The following is a 19,080-nucleotide window of genomic DNA, read 5'->3' as shown; positions in this document are numbered from 1 at the left end:
TCATTGCCCAGTTGCCCACCGTTGGATCTTGTGGGGGACGAATGTCCATTGAGCATTTGTGTAGATTTTGAGGGCATGCAAGTATGTGCCTCTTCTCTTGAGTTTCCTTGGATATGAACAATTTTACCTCGTTTAGGTTTGATAATTCCACCACTGATTCTCCTACTAAGTCTATTTGTTCGATCATTTCTTCTTCCATTGGGTTGCTTACATTTAAAACTACTAGAGGATTGAGGTTCATTACCACCATATGCATTTGCATGCTTGGGTTCTGTGGTTGAGGTTGGGGGTGGTGCTGGGTATGGTGCATCCTATTGCATCAGGATCGGGTTGAGAGCATTTAAGGCTTCTGGAGGGAAGAAGGGAAGGTCCAAGCCTAGGTTATGTGGAAGTATGTGGACTGGATTGAAGTGTGTGTGTGTGTGGGGGGGGGGGGGGTAGATTCCATTACGCTCTCATCTCTTGCACTAGGTTTGGATTTAGTTGTGAATCTAATGGCTGTAGAATAAGTTCACCCATACATGATTCATGTAATTGCTCATTGTCAGGTGAATTCCCTCGGCCACAAGTTGTGCTAGGTATCGTGGGTTTTGGATTAGGATCACACTCTCTTGGCCATTGATCGTTATATTGAACATTAGACCCCTCCCCATTAGCCCTATTTCAATCCAAGACATTGGGTGATGGTCTTGTGACAGTGGATGTTGAACATATATTATTGGAGGATTTTGGAGTTGTTGGGCATGGAGGAAGGTTTTCCATGTTGGAGGGGCATTGGTGACAGAGGATTTGGATGGGACGGTATATTCTCCGACTGTTTAAAGAAATTCTGGTCATTTTCAGTGAGGTTATCGTTGATTAAAATAGGAGATATTGGGGCGTAGGGAATTATTGCATCTAATTGCATGCAATTTGTGGCTTAACACAGGGGATATATTGCAAACTTTTGCATGCATTGGATTTGGCACGTGGTGCATGACATCCAATATTTGGTTGTTGAGAGGAGGTCTTGTAGACATGTGTGTTTTGCTATTGGATGGAGTTTTAATTCTAATTATGGGCTTTGTAGTACTAATTATATCATTAGTAGCGGGGGGTATTAGGTAGGTTGAAAACTTGTTTAGTCTTAAGAGCTATATTAGTAGTAGTATTATCAGACGTGATAATGGGCTTAGTAATATCATTAGGGGCTTCCTCACTTAACGTGTCCAAATTCCCATTAATGTCATGCAAGCTGTTTTTTCATTTAATAAAGAGTTATTTTTGTTTGTGTGGTTTGGCAAAACCGTGGACTCATAATACAACTTAGAGAAAATATTTTTCTAATTGAAAATCATTGATTTTTTCTTGTTTAGTGGTAATAATAGTATTGGATAACTGGGCAAATCTTTTGCTGCCTTGGCTAGACATCAGAGAAGTAGTGTCCTTGTTAACAAATTTTAATCTCTCAGTATTGGTATACTCACTTGTAGTTGCATTGAATAACTTAACGTCTATACCTGCCTCCAACGGAGCTTCTTTGTCTTCCACTGATTCTTTCTTCTGTAGTCTCCTTGATCTTTGGAACGACACTATGTGCCAGCCACTGTCCTTTTAGTGCATGTGTGACTTTTGATCATCTTTGTGGTTTGTGGCTGCTTTTCAGTGCTAGTTTTGTCTGGCAGAGAATTTCATATGCATGGGCAATTAATACTAGTATGACCTAACATTCCACATAATTTGCAAAGAATTTTTTCACCCTCGTATTCTATTTGTTGTTTATAGTCTTCTATATAGATGAATTTTGCAACCGATTGGTCCATTGGTAATTTCACACATAGTCTGGCATAACGCCCCTTAAAGTTGCTGATGTACATGCATCAATTTTTAACAATCGACCTATTGAGTTTCCAATTTTTTGAAGGATAGATCCATCATAAAATTCAGTAGGAAGATTTGAAAGGCGAAGCCATATTGCATTAAGCTATTATTTTACCTTCGACGCAACAAACTTTTGTTCCCATCTTTGACATGCTAAAAAATGTCCAAATATGAACCATGGACCATTTTGAAGGACAAACTACATACTATCTTTTTTGTTTGTTTGTAATTTTGCAATGTATTAATCAGCTCCTAGCTCAATTAAACGGAAATTCTCTTTCACCTTCCACAATTCGTGGACCTTCTTCCTAAGAATCTGGTGTAGTATTCGTTTCAGTTGAAGCTCAGATTATGTCTTCTTGGGATAAGGAGATTCTTTTTTCTTTGGAAGTTAGAGGGTCTTTTGATGGCTTGTCTAAGGTGGAAATGGTAATGTACTAGAAAATGAGTCAGTGGTGTCGATGATAATATCCATATCTAACTCCCCCCTAATTAATTTGTCCTTGTAAGAGATAGGTGAATTCTCAGGTAGTTGGGTTTCTTTTTTTTTTTTGCCGTGAATCTCTGGTGGTTTAGGTGGTATTATGGATATATCCATCTCTATGGCAGTGTCATCGGTTTCCATGGGGGTGATAGTGGATGAAGTTAATTTGAGGATATATATAGTTTCTTTTGGTGGCTAGAGAGAAGTTGGAGCTTCTCTCTCATCAACCCTTAGTGAGGATTCTCGTTCTAATGGTGTCTTCGTAATGAAGCCCCCAAGTGGAGTCGAAAGATGATAATAAGTACGCAAATCTTATTCTTATCTTGTGAAGGTAGAAAAGTTGTTTCCAATAGACCCTCAGATGAAAGACGGGGAAAAACAGTAACAACAACAACGAGATAGTAGGATAATCGGAGCGAAAAAAAGGAAACATCCCATATATATACTAATTTGACCTGCTTATGCTCCATTGGATATATTTACTCTGATTGTAGAGGGAGAAATAAAAAAGAATTAACCTAAATAGCGGCACATCCAACCACTTAAACTAAAAACAACTTATGAAAGTATAATACATGTATAATTATTGCATAATCTTTATATATGGTTAGACAAATTAAATAATCAATATCGCTGGCTATTCGTATAAAGATCCCAGAAATAAAACAATGCCGTGTACTCTCTGTTTAACCAAAAAATAGTCTTTGTAATCAAATCAAATATTGAAATAAGCCGGGTTTCTAATAACCAATTTTATTTCAATTTTTTTGAATATAGACGAATAAGAAATAATAGAAATTGGATATTCAATGAGTAAAGAAAAAAATACTATTGATAATTGTAGCTTCCTTCAAGAGTTAGAGAGTAAGAATCTTCGATCAAGCAGAAAAATAAGAATAAGAGACTGATAATATGTAATTGTGAATTCCTTGATACAAAATATGGTAAGAGGGATTTATTAAAGGGTACAATATGTAACTGCTTTTGCCCGACTTAATTCTTACCCGTTACTGACATTAACAACATTGATTGCCCGTTACTTGAGTTATTTGTAACAATTATGAATCTTATGATAATAAATCAAGGATTATGCCGATTCCTTTTTAATATTCGCAACTATTAATGAATCTTTCTCTTTTGTAGTCTTCAATCATGCATATAGTGCCTATCTCTTCTTTCCCCTCTATCAAATACGATATCTCTGTAAATAATCCCATAGGTGTTTCACCCATGCCTTATCATCCTTATTTATTGCTCTAATTCAAATACCTATTAACATATCATTAATCCACGTGTCATATTTGGTTTTTCACCAATACACTCTCCACCACACAAGTCCTTTTATATTATTTTCTTATTAGTTCATTCAAAACGAAGAATGATACATTTTTGTATTTTATAACAACTTAATTTTAAACTTTCCGCTCAATCTTAGCGAGAAATTTTATAGCCGCACAAATATGATGACATATTTAACAATACAAGTTTCAAGCCACACAAAATATTATATTGTGTAGGGCCTGGCCTAGTTTGGGCACATCCGAAATTCAAGTTGAAATTCAAACTTTTGGAATTTTCGAATTGGATGTTGAATTTGGTAGTATCAAAAATTTCAAAAATGTTATGCCTTCTATTTGGTGCTATCCATTAGATACTAGTCTACTATCTATATGCCCAATATCTAATACCCTACTCATTAGACATTATCTCATATTTTCAATATTACTTACCAAGTCACTGGTATAATTCTTTTTATTTGGACCTGATTTGACTATTGTTAATTCTTACCGGCCTTATTTACGTCTTTGTTGTATTTCTTCGATAATGATTTTATGACTTGCATAAATACTTTATTTGTATGGTTCCGATGAGAATGGGGAACTATTAAGGCAATCTAAAATAAATACTTCATTTGGATTTCATATTTGTAAGATGAATAAGAAGAAGCACAACTTATAAACTCAAAACAGAAAAAAATATCCAAATTGATTAATTTGAAATCGAACTTCAAAAATTTGATGCATTCCGAACTTATTTGAATTGGCTTTGGATTATCACTTCTTCAATCTCAAAATTGAAAATCCAAATTGAAATTTTCGTATCCAATCTAAGAGCTCGTTTGGACATACATCTTTTTTTTTTTTTTGCCTTTTTTCAATTTTTTTTTGAAACAATGTTTGGACATACAATTCTTATATTTTTTCCTTTTTCACTTGAAAATCTATTTTCAAATTTGAAAAAGTGGTTCTCACCACTTTTTCAATTGAAAATGGGAATTTTCAAGTTCTTAGATTTACAAATTTATCCCATATTTTTAAACAATACTCCCTCCGGTTCACGATAAGTGACCAATTTGCCTTTTCATTTTGGTCCAAAATAAGTGTCTAGTTATGTAATCAAGAAAGAATTCAATTTGTTTTTACAAAATAGCCCTATGTACATATCCCTAAAAAGTTTTCTTACTCCCACATTAAATGTTTAATTAGGGGTAGTTTAGTCATAATAGGTATTTTTATAAAGAATTTAGTATTTTCTTAATGGGCGTGCTAAAAGCAAATTGGTCACTTATTGTGAACCGGAGGGAGTAACATTTTGATTGTTTATGATATATCTTTTGTTGATTTTTTGGGCTACTACTTCTTTTTCTCTGTAACACTTCTTGATGCCTTTGGCTAATAATATTCACTTACTTCATCAAAAACAAAAACAAAAAAATAGCATTTTGAATGTTTATTTCAAGTAGGATAATCAAATTGGGGTGATTTTAATATTTTTTACAAGTTGTGGGATAGTAATCATGTTTTATGGTTTTGAAAAAAAAAACATTCAAATATGTTGCAAAAATTATAACCAAACACTAACTTCATCTTCAATTTAAATTTTAGTGAAATTTCAAATTTGAACTTTTTTTTGGAATCATGTCCAAACGCCACCCTTAATATTATGTTTATAATAACATATTAAATTTCTAATAGCCAAGCGAAAATTATGTCATGTTTAAGATAACAAGTTCAAAAGTTTATTTTAATTTTGTGATGAGTCAAATTATTACTTAAGAATAAGAAATTGATAGGTGTAAATGCAATCGTATTAAACTAAAAGCCAATAAAAAGCATTAATATTTGAAGTCGGCGAATGGAAAAAAAAACCTAAAACCAAAGCCCTTAAAAAGCAAGAAACCTTAAGTGACGGACCAGATTAACACCTACTACAAATCCACGGCCCACAACATTCGCCACGCACTATATATTCCACAAAACCCTAATCCTAACCCCTCTCACACCATCTCCATCTTCGCTGCTTGTGGCGCAACACACAGCCTCCCCTCACTCTCATTTCATCTTGCGAAAATGGTGAGTTACCGTCTCGATCTCGATCTAGATTTCAATTTTCTTAACGATTATATAATTATCTGCTTATTTTGAAATTTATATGTGCTTTCAGATGATTACGATTATAATTTGCTTAATTATATCTGCTAATTTTGAAATTTATAGGGTCTTTCAAATGATTACGATTTGTTGAACCCGCCAGCAGATGTTGAAAAGAGGAAGCATAAGCTCAAACGTCTTGTTCAGTCTCCTAACTCTTTCTTCATGGTACATTTTTTTCCAATGTCAAAATGATTTCCTGTTTATGTATGCCTTTTGGATTACATATTTATGTGTGGTTTTGTTTTTTCTGTAGGATGTTAAGTGCCAAGGCTGCTTTAACATGTAAGATCTTTGTCCTTTGGTTTTTTATATTTAGCTTAGTATTTCCTCGTGTTCCAGTCTTTATGTTTTTCTATTTACTATTTGGGAGTGAAAATAATTCAGTTGATCACATTTTTTCTAAAGTAATTTTAATTGTTTTGAATTAATTACTCATTGGGACTAATAAGTAGATTAGTACAATCTATATCCCATTTTGTGAGATGATATTTTACCCAATTTATGTCATGATATTTGCCAAACTTTTAAGAAATAAACAAGGACTTTCGAAATTTTTGTGTCTAAAGCAAATCATAGACATCTTTTTGGTTCTATATCATTGTGTTAAGGTAAAAAAGAAAGTCTCAAGTAAAGGTTGCATTCTTGTTGGGACCTACTAAAAAATAATCGTGCCACATAAAATAAGATAAATGGAGTACTTTAATTTTTGTTTCATACATGTAAATTTTATTTTCACAAAACTTGTAAGAGTTTATATTTGAATTCACACTAAAAATTTAATAGTTTGAATCTCGTACACTTGAACCCCCACATAAAATGGAACATAGGGAGTTCTAAAAGTTCACTGGTTTTGATCGTATGTTTAAATCATGCAGAACAACTGTGTTCAGCCATTCTCAGACGGTGGTTGTTTGCGGAAACTGCCAGACAGTTCTGTGCCAGCCTACTGGTGGTCGTGCTAGACTTACCGAGGGATGTTCTTTCAGGAGAAAGGGAGATTAGAGAGATAGCATTCGATTTATATTGAAATGAATCTTCATATTGGAATTTTGATGTAGTACTCTATTTTCATTTTCACTATCTAGTCTTAATTAAGAACAAGTGTTTTTGAGTCTACTATGACTTGATTATGTTATGGTTCTAATTTGAGTTATTCTTTTTGGAATTGGATTGTTTATTCTATGTGGTGGTTCCCTTAAAGTACCTTTCTATTCCTTCTATTAAATTATGTAGTGATCGATATTTCCTTGCAACTTGCATGTTTTTTAAACTTGAATATATCTGTTAGCCTATGTGGTCATTGTATGTCTGTATAATGTGTGAATTCTACTGGCTTTGTTATAGTTTGATTTCCTCTGTTACTGAACTGCTGTTTTGATTCATTTGCGAACATGACAGACTTTTTCTTAGTGGTTTTCAAGTTCTGAAACTGAATTGTAATAACATGTGGTAGACAACAAATGGAACTAGCAGTATTGCAAAAAAAAAAAGACACGGTGAGTGAGGATGAATGCAGTTAGAACTTGGAACTTATATAGTAGAACTTAACTTGCTTGGGATTGAGATGTAGCTGTTGGCATTATCTGTTCTCTAGTACCTTTATTTGGTGATTCACCTGTATTTTTAGTGAGCATCCTCTACCATTTTATGCTCATAAATTTCTAGCAGAGTTTAAACTCGTGGTTGGGTTTGTGCATCATATTCAACAGTAGATTTCCTTGAGCATGGTGGTTATGGTAGGCTGCTAGATATTCAGTTTCCTGTCGATTTTTAAACTGTGCCTTCTTATCTTATGCGTCATGAAAGTTTGATCATGACACCAACTAGTTGTAGGAAAACCTATCTGTAGAAGAAAGTGAACAGCCAAAAGGCTGCAACAATAATTGGTGGGACGGAAGGGGAAGACATTTTCCATTTTTAATTCCAGGATAGTATTAAGTTTCTTTATATGCGATTTGAATATGCCAGTGTGAGAAGTTTGTCAAACTCCTAATAATGTATTGAAATACAATATTTAGATTCAAAGAAGGATGAGACATAAAACCATATCTCCACCATTTCAATCAAGATGGAAGACGTTCCTTTTAATAACAAGCAAGATCTGCAAATAGGATAATTATCTATTTGAATTGCCCAAACTAAATCTTGGTAGATGAAATTAAAAAAGATTATATGCGGACGAATGAGTATTTCTTTTCTTTTTCGACTTTATTCCATTTCTATTAAAAAATTTATTTTTAGAACGATTGAGGTTCAATTACTCTTGCTAATACTCTGTATATTAAATGTGGATATATATAGTAAGGAAAAAAAAAAAGCGACACGGCAAGTCAACAATAATAATGTTCAACAGGAACAGTAATTGGTGTAGTACTAATTAGTAAGACCAAATTAAGAAGACAAACACTTACAAGGAGAAATTAACCGAAGTTTGCATTCAAACTCCAATTCTACCTCCAACATATAATGGTTTAGTATTAAAGTGCCTTCATGTTCGAGGAACGTTCGAATATTTTTTTATCATCTAGTGTTAAGAAAAAAGAAATTGGGAAGCCCACCAAAAAAAATTATGAAAACCAATAACTCAAAGTAGTGTTGTTGGATTCATCTTGCATAACGTTACTGCTGCAATATTGTAGTGGCTGTAAACAATCATCAAACCCGAAACCGTTATAGCTCTCAGATGTTGTACAACTTGCTGTAGTGATAGTACTTCCTCCTACTCCTCCACATGTCACGCCATATTGATATTCATTGTTTGTACCAAAACTCATTGGCATTATCATTTCGTTGAAAAGGCTAGTAGTACTACTACTGCTATATGCCATATCTGAAACTGGTGATATTGCTGTTGTTGCCGGAAATTGAGTAGTTTGATGATTACTTTCCTCACTATAGTAGTAGAAGTTGCCGCTGCTTGTTATATCCTCCGGCAATGGTGGTAATTCTGTTGATGTTGCTTTATTACTATCGTACCTGTTGTCAAAAACATAAATAAATAATTAAAGTTGTTTTCTTGCAGAGGTACTGAGTTCAAGTTTTACTGTTACGTATTGTTATTCCATGTACTTGACCCCCAAAAAAAAATTCAGGCCAGAGCGTGCTACAACAACAACAACAGCATACCCAGTCTTATTCTGGGGAGGGTAGTGTGTATGTAGAGCGTGTGTTTTCTCAAACAACGTACTTTTAGATAAAATTCAATACCTGTAACTTTCTTCCACATGTACATTGTAGTTGGGGTTATAGTACTGTTGCAATGGAAATTCTCCACCGCCACCACCGCCATTATTCGTGCTGCTAATGGAGAACTGACTGAAGTCAGCGTAGTCAACAGCGGGAACAGAAACATTCTCGGCCTCCCCAAAGACCAGTAATTGTTGTTGTTGTTGATGAAGTTGAAATTGGTGATGATATTCCTCATCAGGGGAAATCATACAAGTGACAGAAGAACCATGTGGCATGTCGGAATAGACAAAGTTAGTCCGAATGGGTTTGTTAGATTTGTTGTTGTTGCTGCGCATAGAACGTGCAGCTCTATCATAGGCCAACGCTGCTTCCTCCGCAGTGTCAAATGTTCCCAACCAATGCCTTTCTTTCGTATTCGGATCTCTTATCTCTGCAGCATATCGACCCCACGGCCTTCGCCTCACACCTAAATATCTGCAATTGTTCTGTTGCTCCTCTGCATTTTGTTTACCACTTTGAATATTACATACATTGCTGCCAACATTCTTTCTTGGTTTTGTGCTTTTGTTAGTTGAAGAAGAAGTGGATGATTTGATGATATTCATCTTTAATGATTAAATTCTGGATTCGCCTCGTGTTGACAGATTGAGAAAACAGAGGCTTTCTGACTAGAAACAGAGACAGAGACAAAGATACAAATTCTCTTAAGTAATTTAGTACTGATTATTGATGATTAGGATGTTTTTCCTTGACTGAACAGTGGCTATTTCATGCAAATATATATAGTATGAAGGTAAAAAAGGATGTCATTATTTTAAACTATAAGGTACATAGTAGAAATCTTGTCAATCATGAATAATGATTACCTCAAGTGAGGTTGGAAGTGTTAGGACTTACTGATGTTAATCATGTTGTGGGCTTAAATCTTATCTTGTGCTCCATTTTCTTTATTCAGAATTTAATGCGCTAATTAATTTAGATTTGCGTAACGTAGCGTAGCGTTCATTAACAGAGAATATAGTCAAAATAGCAAGGTAGCCAGTTTTTGGATTGGTCATTCAAAAATAGGTAGTGTTTACTAAGTCAATGAAAAAATAGCCACTATTTTGCTGCAACAGAGACCGGTCTAGCATAATATACTGGAGTTCGGTGCACCTGTGTATGAACTACAGCATATTATGCTGCACCGATATACTTTGCTGGCTCCAGTATAATATACTCGAGACTGGAGCACCGGCGGTCCAAACTCCAGTATATTATGCTGGACCGGTATACTTGCTGGAACTCTAGTATATTATGCTGGAGTTGTAATGTACTTATGCTGGAACTCCACTTATCTTGGAACTCCAGTATAATATGTTGGGGTTCAAGTATAGTTATGCTGGAACTCCAGCATAATATACTGGCGTATTTTTCGGGGTTTTGAACAGTGTTTTCGCTCGGATTTATCTTTACATGAAAAGTGGCTAAATTTCGATTACTTTTGAAACTGGGCTATTTTTGAACGACCAGTTGTAAATCTGGCTATTTTTAAATTTCTCCCGAGAATATACTTTCTATTCGGAGTTTCTTCATTCTCTGTACTCCAACTTAAGACGTATGCTTAAAAGGGGATCACTACAATAGAAAATATAAGGGATAATAACAAGATAATAAGGTAATCGAAGCAAGAAAAACAATATGTAGTAATAAAAATTTGAAAATAAAAAAATAGGAGAATAATACTAGAATTACTGGTATGGTAAAGAAGTACGCTCGTCACCCAACTAATCTTCTCCCATAACACTTCGATTGTCGTAGTTTAGTTCAAATTAGTCCAACCAGTAAATACCAAATATCAAGATGGTTAACAAAAATATTCCGGATTGTTCTCTCTTAAAAGCTATAGAAAATAGAGGTATATTAGATTTAAGTTATTGAGTTCAATTATTGTATGCTCATCAAGCTCTATATTCCAAATGATGCTGAAGTGTATTTACTTTTATTTAGCAATCATTAGGTGCATTTGGCTATCTTGGAATTTATCACATCTAATTAGTTTTTTTATAAAAAGGTTTTTAATTGATTATTTTAAAGATGGACTCCTTGTTTATTCTATGGAATGAGTGGGCCTTGGTTTTCAAGAACTTTGTATGATTAATAGTATTTGGTCAAGTTTACTAATAAGAGCTATATTACACTCACATGTCACACAAAATCGAAGTAATTGATATACTCAATAATATGAATGATAAGTGGAGTCGTTTATTTTTAATGTAGACATAAGATTCTTAATTTTATGTATAGAAAGTTTATGTTCAAACTTTATTTTTATGGCTATATTATAAGTTAATCATGTTCTTGATAGGTTGCTTGATTTGTGCTTCATGTGGACAAAAGTATAGATTAATCTCTTGTGCATGTTATTCCAACATGGCTCAATTGTTAGTTAAGTTAGTTGACCCTATCTTTGAAAATCAGAATCAGAAAAGAAAAACAAAGGATTAGAATTTTTTTTTTGTAAAATCTCTATTTGGTTTAAATGTACACCTAAAGGTACATAAAAAATTTTAAAGCAATCTATAAAATTATTTCGATTTACTTAAAGGCTTGTTATACTCTTACAAATAATTATTCCACATGTTTCAATTTATTTGATATAATTTGATTTTTAAGGAAACAAGACAGAGTTTTAACTCAGCATATAATTTGACTCGGCATAAATGCGTTATAACGTTTGTATGGCCATCAAAATTTCTCTACAAAAATGTGTTATTCTTTTTCGAACGACTTATTAAAAATAGTGTCGCATAAACCTGAGGAATACTACTTGTTATTTTTCCAATTACTTTGCAAATATTGTACCATAACTTCATTGGTTGCACGCTCTGTTTTAAAAGGCAGAATTGGGACTCGCCCCGGGGCGGAGCACTTGTAAAATGCCCCTGGGCTTATGCGTGGGGCTTAGTTCCGTGAGACTTACGCCTCGGCCATCGGGGCTTACTCCCCGGACACGCCCAACGCCCAGCGTACTAGGCTCGCCTAATAGAACTTTATACAATTGTATGTAACTAACCTTGTAAATCTTCAAATTTTCTTAATAAATCGTTGAGTACTCAAAANACAGAGCTCGAAACGGAGTCACCACCGGATGGAGAAACACACAAGGTCGGAAGCCGGACTCGTAACGGATAACCAAGCGTCGCCGGATATCTCGCCCAAACGTGATTTTCTCAACCACTTCAGGCCATTAAGGCGTAATTACAGGGATCCACGATGTAATCAATTTACCTACCTTATTTTTACCCTTAATCAGAATGTATAAAAGGGGATCTCTCTAAATTCTTGTAGAGAAAAAAAGCACAATTGTTCTAAGCAATACTATATTCTGCGATTATTTACTTTAACAGCAATTGTTGAGTCTTTATCTTTATTTTCCTCAACCTAAAAACCTTTTGTATCTTTTAGTTCACGGATCCTTAAAACCCCATATAAATTCAATTGTTATCCGGATTTGAGGGTAAACAATGTGTGAAAACAAGCAAAAAAATCAATTAAAGTGGATTGTTGAGAGTACTAATTTTTTTTGGTTTTCCCACCCAGTGTCAAGCTCTGTTTTAAAAGGTAAAATTGGGACTCGCCCCGGGGCGGAGCACTCGTAAAATGCCCCTGGGCTTATGTGTGGGACTAAGTTCCGTGAGACTTACGCCTCGGCCATCGGGCTTACGCCCCGGACACGCCCAACGCCCAGCGTACTGGGCTCGCCTAATAGAACTTTATGCAATTGTATGTAACTAACCTTGTAAATCTTCAAATTTTCTTAATAAATCGTTGACTACTCAAAATTACTTTTTTCCTAAGTATAAATTATTAAGTTGGGAGTATTGTCATAATTAAAATAAAAATTATTGCATGTTATCCACTAAGACTGCTATGATAGTTAATTTTAAATAAATCTTTCGTTTAAAAAGTATTTATTTATTAACTATTGTTATGTCTTTACTACTCCTATATAATAGTCCATAATTATTTTTCTAATTTTTTTTTTCACGTTTACGAGATACAATACTTATTAATTTAATAGCTCAATATTAGCTAGTAACTATGTACAAATAATTAGTTATCATGGTATTGTATGGTGAATTATGTGCCACTTTATTAACTTGTTGAAACTTAAAAATGAATGATGCTTGAGAATCATATTTAAATTGTGAATTATGTTTTTATAAAAATTCTCTTCCAAATAGAAAGCATATAAAATGAAAGGAGTATTTTAAGAAAAATATCAAATTATAATATCGAAATTCTTTCAAGATTCATTACTCCTTAAGAGATACATATAAGATTTCGTATCGAATACATTACTTTTGATGTTTGAGTTGTAACGACATTGCAACTATTTGTTATGATATATGTCATACTTTTCGTATTATACATAGTTGAATTATAATTTATTAATATTTTAAATATATTATTTGTTATAATTATGTGATTTTAATGTACTTTTTATAATTATTTTTTATTTTATACTATCTTAAAAATTCATAAAATTAGTAAAAATTAAAGATCCATGGGACTTACGCCCCATGCCTCAAGGCTTACGCTTCGCCTCGTCAGAGGTAAAACGCCTCGCCTCACGCCCCCGCCTTTTAAAACATTGGTTGCACGTAGAGGTGTCCAGTGGGCGGGTTGGGTTGATTTTGGGCGGGTTAAAATGGGATGAGTCAATAAATGACCCGCCCAAAAGTAATTTGGACTGAAGTGGGTTGGGTCAAGTTAGGCTAAAATTTGGGTCATGGCGCAACCTGTCCAACTCTTACCAAGCTTTAATTAATGTATTATTTTCTTATGAATTGTTTAATTTTCAAATAAGATTTTTTTAATTTTGTTATGGTCATATATAACATATCAAACAAAAAAAAAAAGTTTTAAGATATTTTAGTAAAGTTACTTATGGATCAATTAGGGGTAAAAGCCAGCCCAACTGTAGATGTGTTGAAATAAGTTGGATCATGAGTTGAGTTCAATAAATGGACGGGTTAATTACCAGCCTAATTTTGGACGGGTTGAAGGAGTCAAATGGGTTTGGACTCAAACTAGCACCCTAATTGCTGCGCAGTTGTGTTATGTTGTGACAGAATGAAAATTATTTGACAAGATTAATTCTTAATTTTGTTTTGTATCTATGCAGTGAATTAAGAAAAGTTTGGATTATTAAAGAAACTTCTCATTGATTACGTAATGTTATTTTATTTTCTAACTTTCCTTCAAATTAATATTTTTTTTCTTGGGAGGGGCGGTGCTAGTTGAATGGCAATAATTTGTTGGCATGGCATATTAGCATGCATAGAACACGAGAATGCACATGATTATAATGATGTGGATGTATTATACAATCATGGTTCTTAGTATAGGGGTATGATATAAATGAGTAATAAACATGATGATCAAATGAGTACTTGAGCAAAGTTTGTGGAACCCATTTGGATTTAGGACGAAATATATGGAGGGCCCAACTTAAATTATGGCAATGATGAGTACTATTGTATTTTATCTTGAATAATTAACTCAAGTAGTAGTCCACACAATCGTTTAAACTAACGTGGAAGTATAATGTATGCATAATTTATGCATTATATGTGTTAAATTAGGGAGAAATTCAAAAATAGCCAAATTTACAAGTGGTCGTTCAAAAATAGCGCAGTTTCAAAAGTACTCGAAATTTAGCCACTTTTCATGTAAAGATAAATCTGAGCGAAAACACTGTTCAAAACCCAGAAAATACGCCAGTATATTATGCTGGAGTTCCAGCATAAGTATACTTGAACTGCAGCATATTATACTGGAGTTTCAGGATAAGTATGCTGGAACTCCAGCATAATATGATGGAGTTCCAGCATAAGTACACTAGAACTCCAGCATAATATACTGGAGTTCCAGCAAAGTATACCGGTACAGTATAATATGCTGGAAGTTCATACACAAGTGCTCGAATCTCCAGTATATTATGCTGGAACTTTCCGTGTGTTGGAGTTCCAGCATAATATGCTGGAAGTTCATACATAGGTTCATCGAACTCCAGTATATTATGCTGGATCAGTCTCTGTTGCAGCAAAATAGTGGCTATTTTTCGTTGACTTGGTAAACGCTGGCTATTTTTGAATGACCGGTCCGAAAACTGGCTAGACCGTGCTATTTTTACGTTAAATTATGTATATATATTGTATAATCTATGTATATGACTAGAAAAAGTAAACAATGAATATTGCTTGCTATTTATGTAAAGATCCCATTTTATTTGGCCAAAAAAGTTTGTATTATTATTATTATTAATTATTATTCTCTACACCCCAATTTACTTAAAGCGTTTTGGTTATTGGTAGTTAAGGGTGTATGGATTGGCTTTCAAGCTGGTCAAATCAGTTTTTAAGCTCTTTTTAGCCTTTTAAGTGTTTGACAAAGTTCAAAAATACTTAAAATAAGTTAAAAGTTGTTTAAAACAAGCCAAAAGCAATAAGCTGAGAAACTCCAACTTATTGTTTTTTGGCTTAAAAGCTATACTTTTGATGAAAAATCACTTTTTTAAGCCAATCCAAACGGGCTCAGATTCACGTTGTTAAAAGTATATAAGGGATATTAGCGCTTCCTACTCGAGAGAACTTTATTTCCAAGACTTTAACTTGAGATATTTGATTAAGAGAATTTTTTTTACCATTTAATTGCATCCTTTGTTGGTACTTTTAACAATTTGAAATGTAAAAAGATTAGAACTCATATATATTCGATTTATAATATCTAGATTTCCAAGATCTGTTTTAGTCCAAAACTTGAACTTCAGCTCTATGGACAAAATTGAGACAAATGGAGTAAAGCTATTTCAACTTTTGAAGTGGAACTAGAGTTTATATAGTTTAGTGATAATAATGTACGTAAAAATATGTGTCATTTATTTATTGAATCGACACAAATATTTTACCCTCCTTATTCTTTTAGCTTGAGCTGATTTTGTTTTTGGGAAATAAGTTATCTCAGGATTAATTATCCAGAGATAAGTTATCCCAGGATTGTTATCCCACCATTCCATAGGATCATAGGGATAAAAATGCCACAACGGGGATAGGGAATAACTAATCCCGAGGTTAAATTTGAGATGAGTTTATCTCATGTTTGGTTGGGATAAAATCGTGGTATAACTAATGCCGGGATTAGATATCCGGGGTCGTTTGGTTGGGAAACATGTTATTCCATGATTAATTATCCCGGGATTAGTTATCTCACCCTCCCATAGGGATTAAAAAATACTTCAATCCCTGGATAACTAATCCCGGGATTAATTATACCACAATTTTATCCCAACCAAACATGGAATAAACTCATCTCAAATTTAATCCCAGGATTAATCCCTCATACCAAACGAGCCCTACAATCCCGGGATAACTAATCTTGGTATTAGTTATACCGCGATTTTATCTCTACCAAACGTGGGATAGACTCATCTTAAATTTAATCCCGAGATTAATTATCCCTTATCCCTCGTACCAAAGAGCCTATAATTTGACCGATTAAGACAGGTTACCCGCTCTATTTCTATGTTGCTAGATGGTGATCCATAATGTGAAGTTGCTTTAACTTTAAGTTCAATTGATTATTAAATAAATTTTGCATCATTAATGAATCTAACAAATACCTAGAGCACAAAATTACTTTGATTTGAGCCCACAACATGATTAACATCAGTAAGTCCTAATATCTGCAACCTCACTTGAGATAATCATTATTCATGATTGACATATTTCTACTAAGTACTTAATAGTTTAAAATAATGACATCCTTTTTTGACCATTATATTATAAATACTCACATGAAACAACCACTGTTCAATCAAGAAAAAACATCCTAAATCCTAATCATCAGTACTCAGTACTAAATCAAGAGAATCTGTATCTCTGCCTCAATTTCTGGTCAGAAAATCTCTGCTTTCTCAATCTGTCAACACGAGGCGGATCCAGAATTTAATCATTAACGATGAATATCATCAAATCATCCACTTCTTCAACAACTAACAAAAGCACAAAACCAAGAAAGAATACTGGCAGCAATGTAAGTAGTACTCAAAGTGGCAAACAAAATGCAGAGGAACAGCAGAATAACTGTAGATATTTGGGAGTGAGGCGTAGGCCGTGGGGTCGATATGCTGCGGAGATAAGAGATCCGAATACGAAAGAAAGGCATTGGCTGGGAACATTTGACACTGCAGAGGAAGCTGCTTTGGCCTATGATAGAGCTGCACGTTCTATGCGCAGCAACAACAACAAATCTAACAAACCAATTCGGACCAACTTTGTCTATTCCGACATGCCACATGGTTCTTCTGTCACTTGTATGATTTCCCCTGACGAGGAATATCATCACCATTTGCAACAACATCAACAGCAACAACAATTATTGGTTTTTGGCCAGACCGAGAATGTTCCCGTCCCTACTGTCAACTATGCGGACTTCAGTCACTTCTCCATCAGCAACATGAATATTAGCAATGGCGGCGGTGGTGGTGGTGAAGATTTTGCATTACAACAGTACTATAACTCCAACTACAACATGCATATGGAAGACGATTACAGGTATTGAATTGTGTGACAATTACATCTAAAAATTAAACTTGTTAAAAAACTACACTTTTAATTATGTCTTAACATGTTCGAGCCTGCTTTTGTGGGCTCAAGCACGTGAAAATTCTTTATGATAATACATAACAGTAAAACCGGAACTCAAGACCTCTGCGTGCTATAAAATTACATTGTTAAAAAGAATAGTACAATTTTAACTATTTGATTATGTTTTTTGCAACAGGTACGATAGTAATAAAGCAACATCAACAGACTTACCACCATTGCCTGAGGATATAACAAGCAGCGGCAATTGCTACTACTTCAGTGAGGAAAGTGATCAAACGACTCAATTTCCAGCAACAACAGCAATATCATCAGTTTCAGATATGGGATATAGCAGTAATAGTACTAGCCTTTTGAACGAAATGATAATGCCAATGAGTTTTGGTACAAACAATGAATATCAATATGGCATGACATGTGGAGAACTAGGAGGAGGAAGTACTATCACTACAACAAGTAGTACAACAACTGGGAGCTATAACGGTTTCGGGTTTGATGATTGTTTACAGCCACTGCAATATTGCAGCAGTAACATTATGCAAGATGAATCCAACAACACTACTTTGGGTTATTGGTTCTCATAAGATCTTCGAGGGCATCCCATTTTCTTTTTGTTCATTTCATTTATTTCTTGAGCCGAGGGTCTATCGGAGGCAAGTTTTTCTATCAAGATATGCGCACACAGTATCCTCCATTGAAAATACACTGTGTATGTTGTTGTTGTTGTATCATTTACTTCAATGTGTCTTCTGCTATGGAGAGCTTCCTTTCCAGTGAACTCCACGCGAGTTCGAATTGGTCGGACCAGTGAATTTCTACTGGATGGTTATAAGAAAATACTAAATGATTAATTCTCCATGTGCTTGTTTGTCTTCTTAATTATTTGGTCTTACTAATTACTAAAGCAATTTCTTCTTCCATTCATATGTCTTACTATCCTTACACATACCTTGTATAACTTGTATTGAAGTGATGTGACAGATGTGTAACATGTTTATAATTTATCTTCAATTTTAATCTCACCATATTTTTAATTCTGGTGTTACCTGTTCCTGTTGAACATTATTATCGTTGATTTGTCGTTTTTTTACTATATCTGTATCGGTGAAAATGGACTCACCACGTGGACGAATCAAATCCTAACACGTGTCAAGAATAATTAGGAGGGCGTGGAAAGAATGAGTCCGGAACAGGACAAGCTGGAAATTATTTGATACCAGGACCATTTGTATTGGAATTATTCATTAGTCAAAACGAGAAGACTTTCCAGGAAGATTCACGAGTAAGAGAGGAATCAGTCAATCCCGAGTAAGGGATTTGATATAACTCACTGAGCAGTTATAGAACCACAACGTAACGTGCGGAAAATGACGTGAACCCGTGCTTTTACCGGCAAACTAGGTATTTTATGTATATATTTCCTCAAATTGATCTAATATTATCTACTGGCACCATGCTCCTA

General features: G+C 34.3%; 3 protein-coding genes across 3 annotated transcripts; 2 read left to right on the top strand and 1 right to left on the bottom strand.

Annotated features, from left to right (window-relative positions):
* On the top strand, positions 5,587 to 6,978 carry LOC109243212 (40S ribosomal protein S27-2-like). Its single transcript, XM_019410128.1, has 4 exons — positions 5,587 to 5,697; positions 5,842 to 5,943; positions 6,032 to 6,060; positions 6,654 to 6,978. The coding sequence occupies exons 1-4, from the start codon at positions 5,695 to 5,697 to the stop codon at positions 6,778 to 6,780; spliced, it is 261 nt and encodes an 86-aa protein (XP_019265673.1). The 5' UTR covers positions 5,587 to 5,694; the 3' UTR covers positions 6,781 to 6,978.
* LOC109222565 (ethylene-responsive transcription factor LEP-like) lies at positions 8,140 to 9,711 on the bottom strand. Its single transcript, XM_019386914.1, has 2 exons — positions 8,986 to 9,711; positions 8,140 to 8,754 (listed from the first exon to the last, which is right to left on the bottom strand). The coding sequence occupies exons 1-2, from the start codon at positions 9,570 to 9,572 to the stop codon at positions 8,346 to 8,348; spliced, it is 996 nt and encodes a 331-aa protein (XP_019242459.1). The 5' UTR covers positions 9,573 to 9,711; the 3' UTR covers positions 8,140 to 8,345.
* LOC109222556 (ethylene-responsive transcription factor ERF087-like) lies at positions 16,809 to 18,587 on the top strand. Its single transcript, XM_019386905.1, has 2 exons — positions 16,809 to 17,567; positions 17,797 to 18,587. The coding sequence occupies exons 1-2, from the start codon at positions 16,972 to 16,974 to the stop codon at positions 18,200 to 18,202; spliced, it is 1,002 nt and encodes a 333-aa protein (XP_019242450.1). The 5' UTR covers positions 16,809 to 16,971; the 3' UTR covers positions 18,203 to 18,587.

Source organism: Nicotiana attenuata, chromosome 2, assembly GCF_001879085.1.
Source record: "Nicotiana attenuata strain UT chromosome 2, NIATTr2, whole genome shotgun sequence".
NCBI classification, from domain to species: domain Eukaryota; kingdom Viridiplantae; phylum Streptophyta; class Magnoliopsida; order Solanales; family Solanaceae; genus Nicotiana; species Nicotiana attenuata.
The sequence above is the reverse complement of the archived record's forward strand: the minus strand, read 5'-3'. Positions and strand labels throughout refer to the sequence as shown.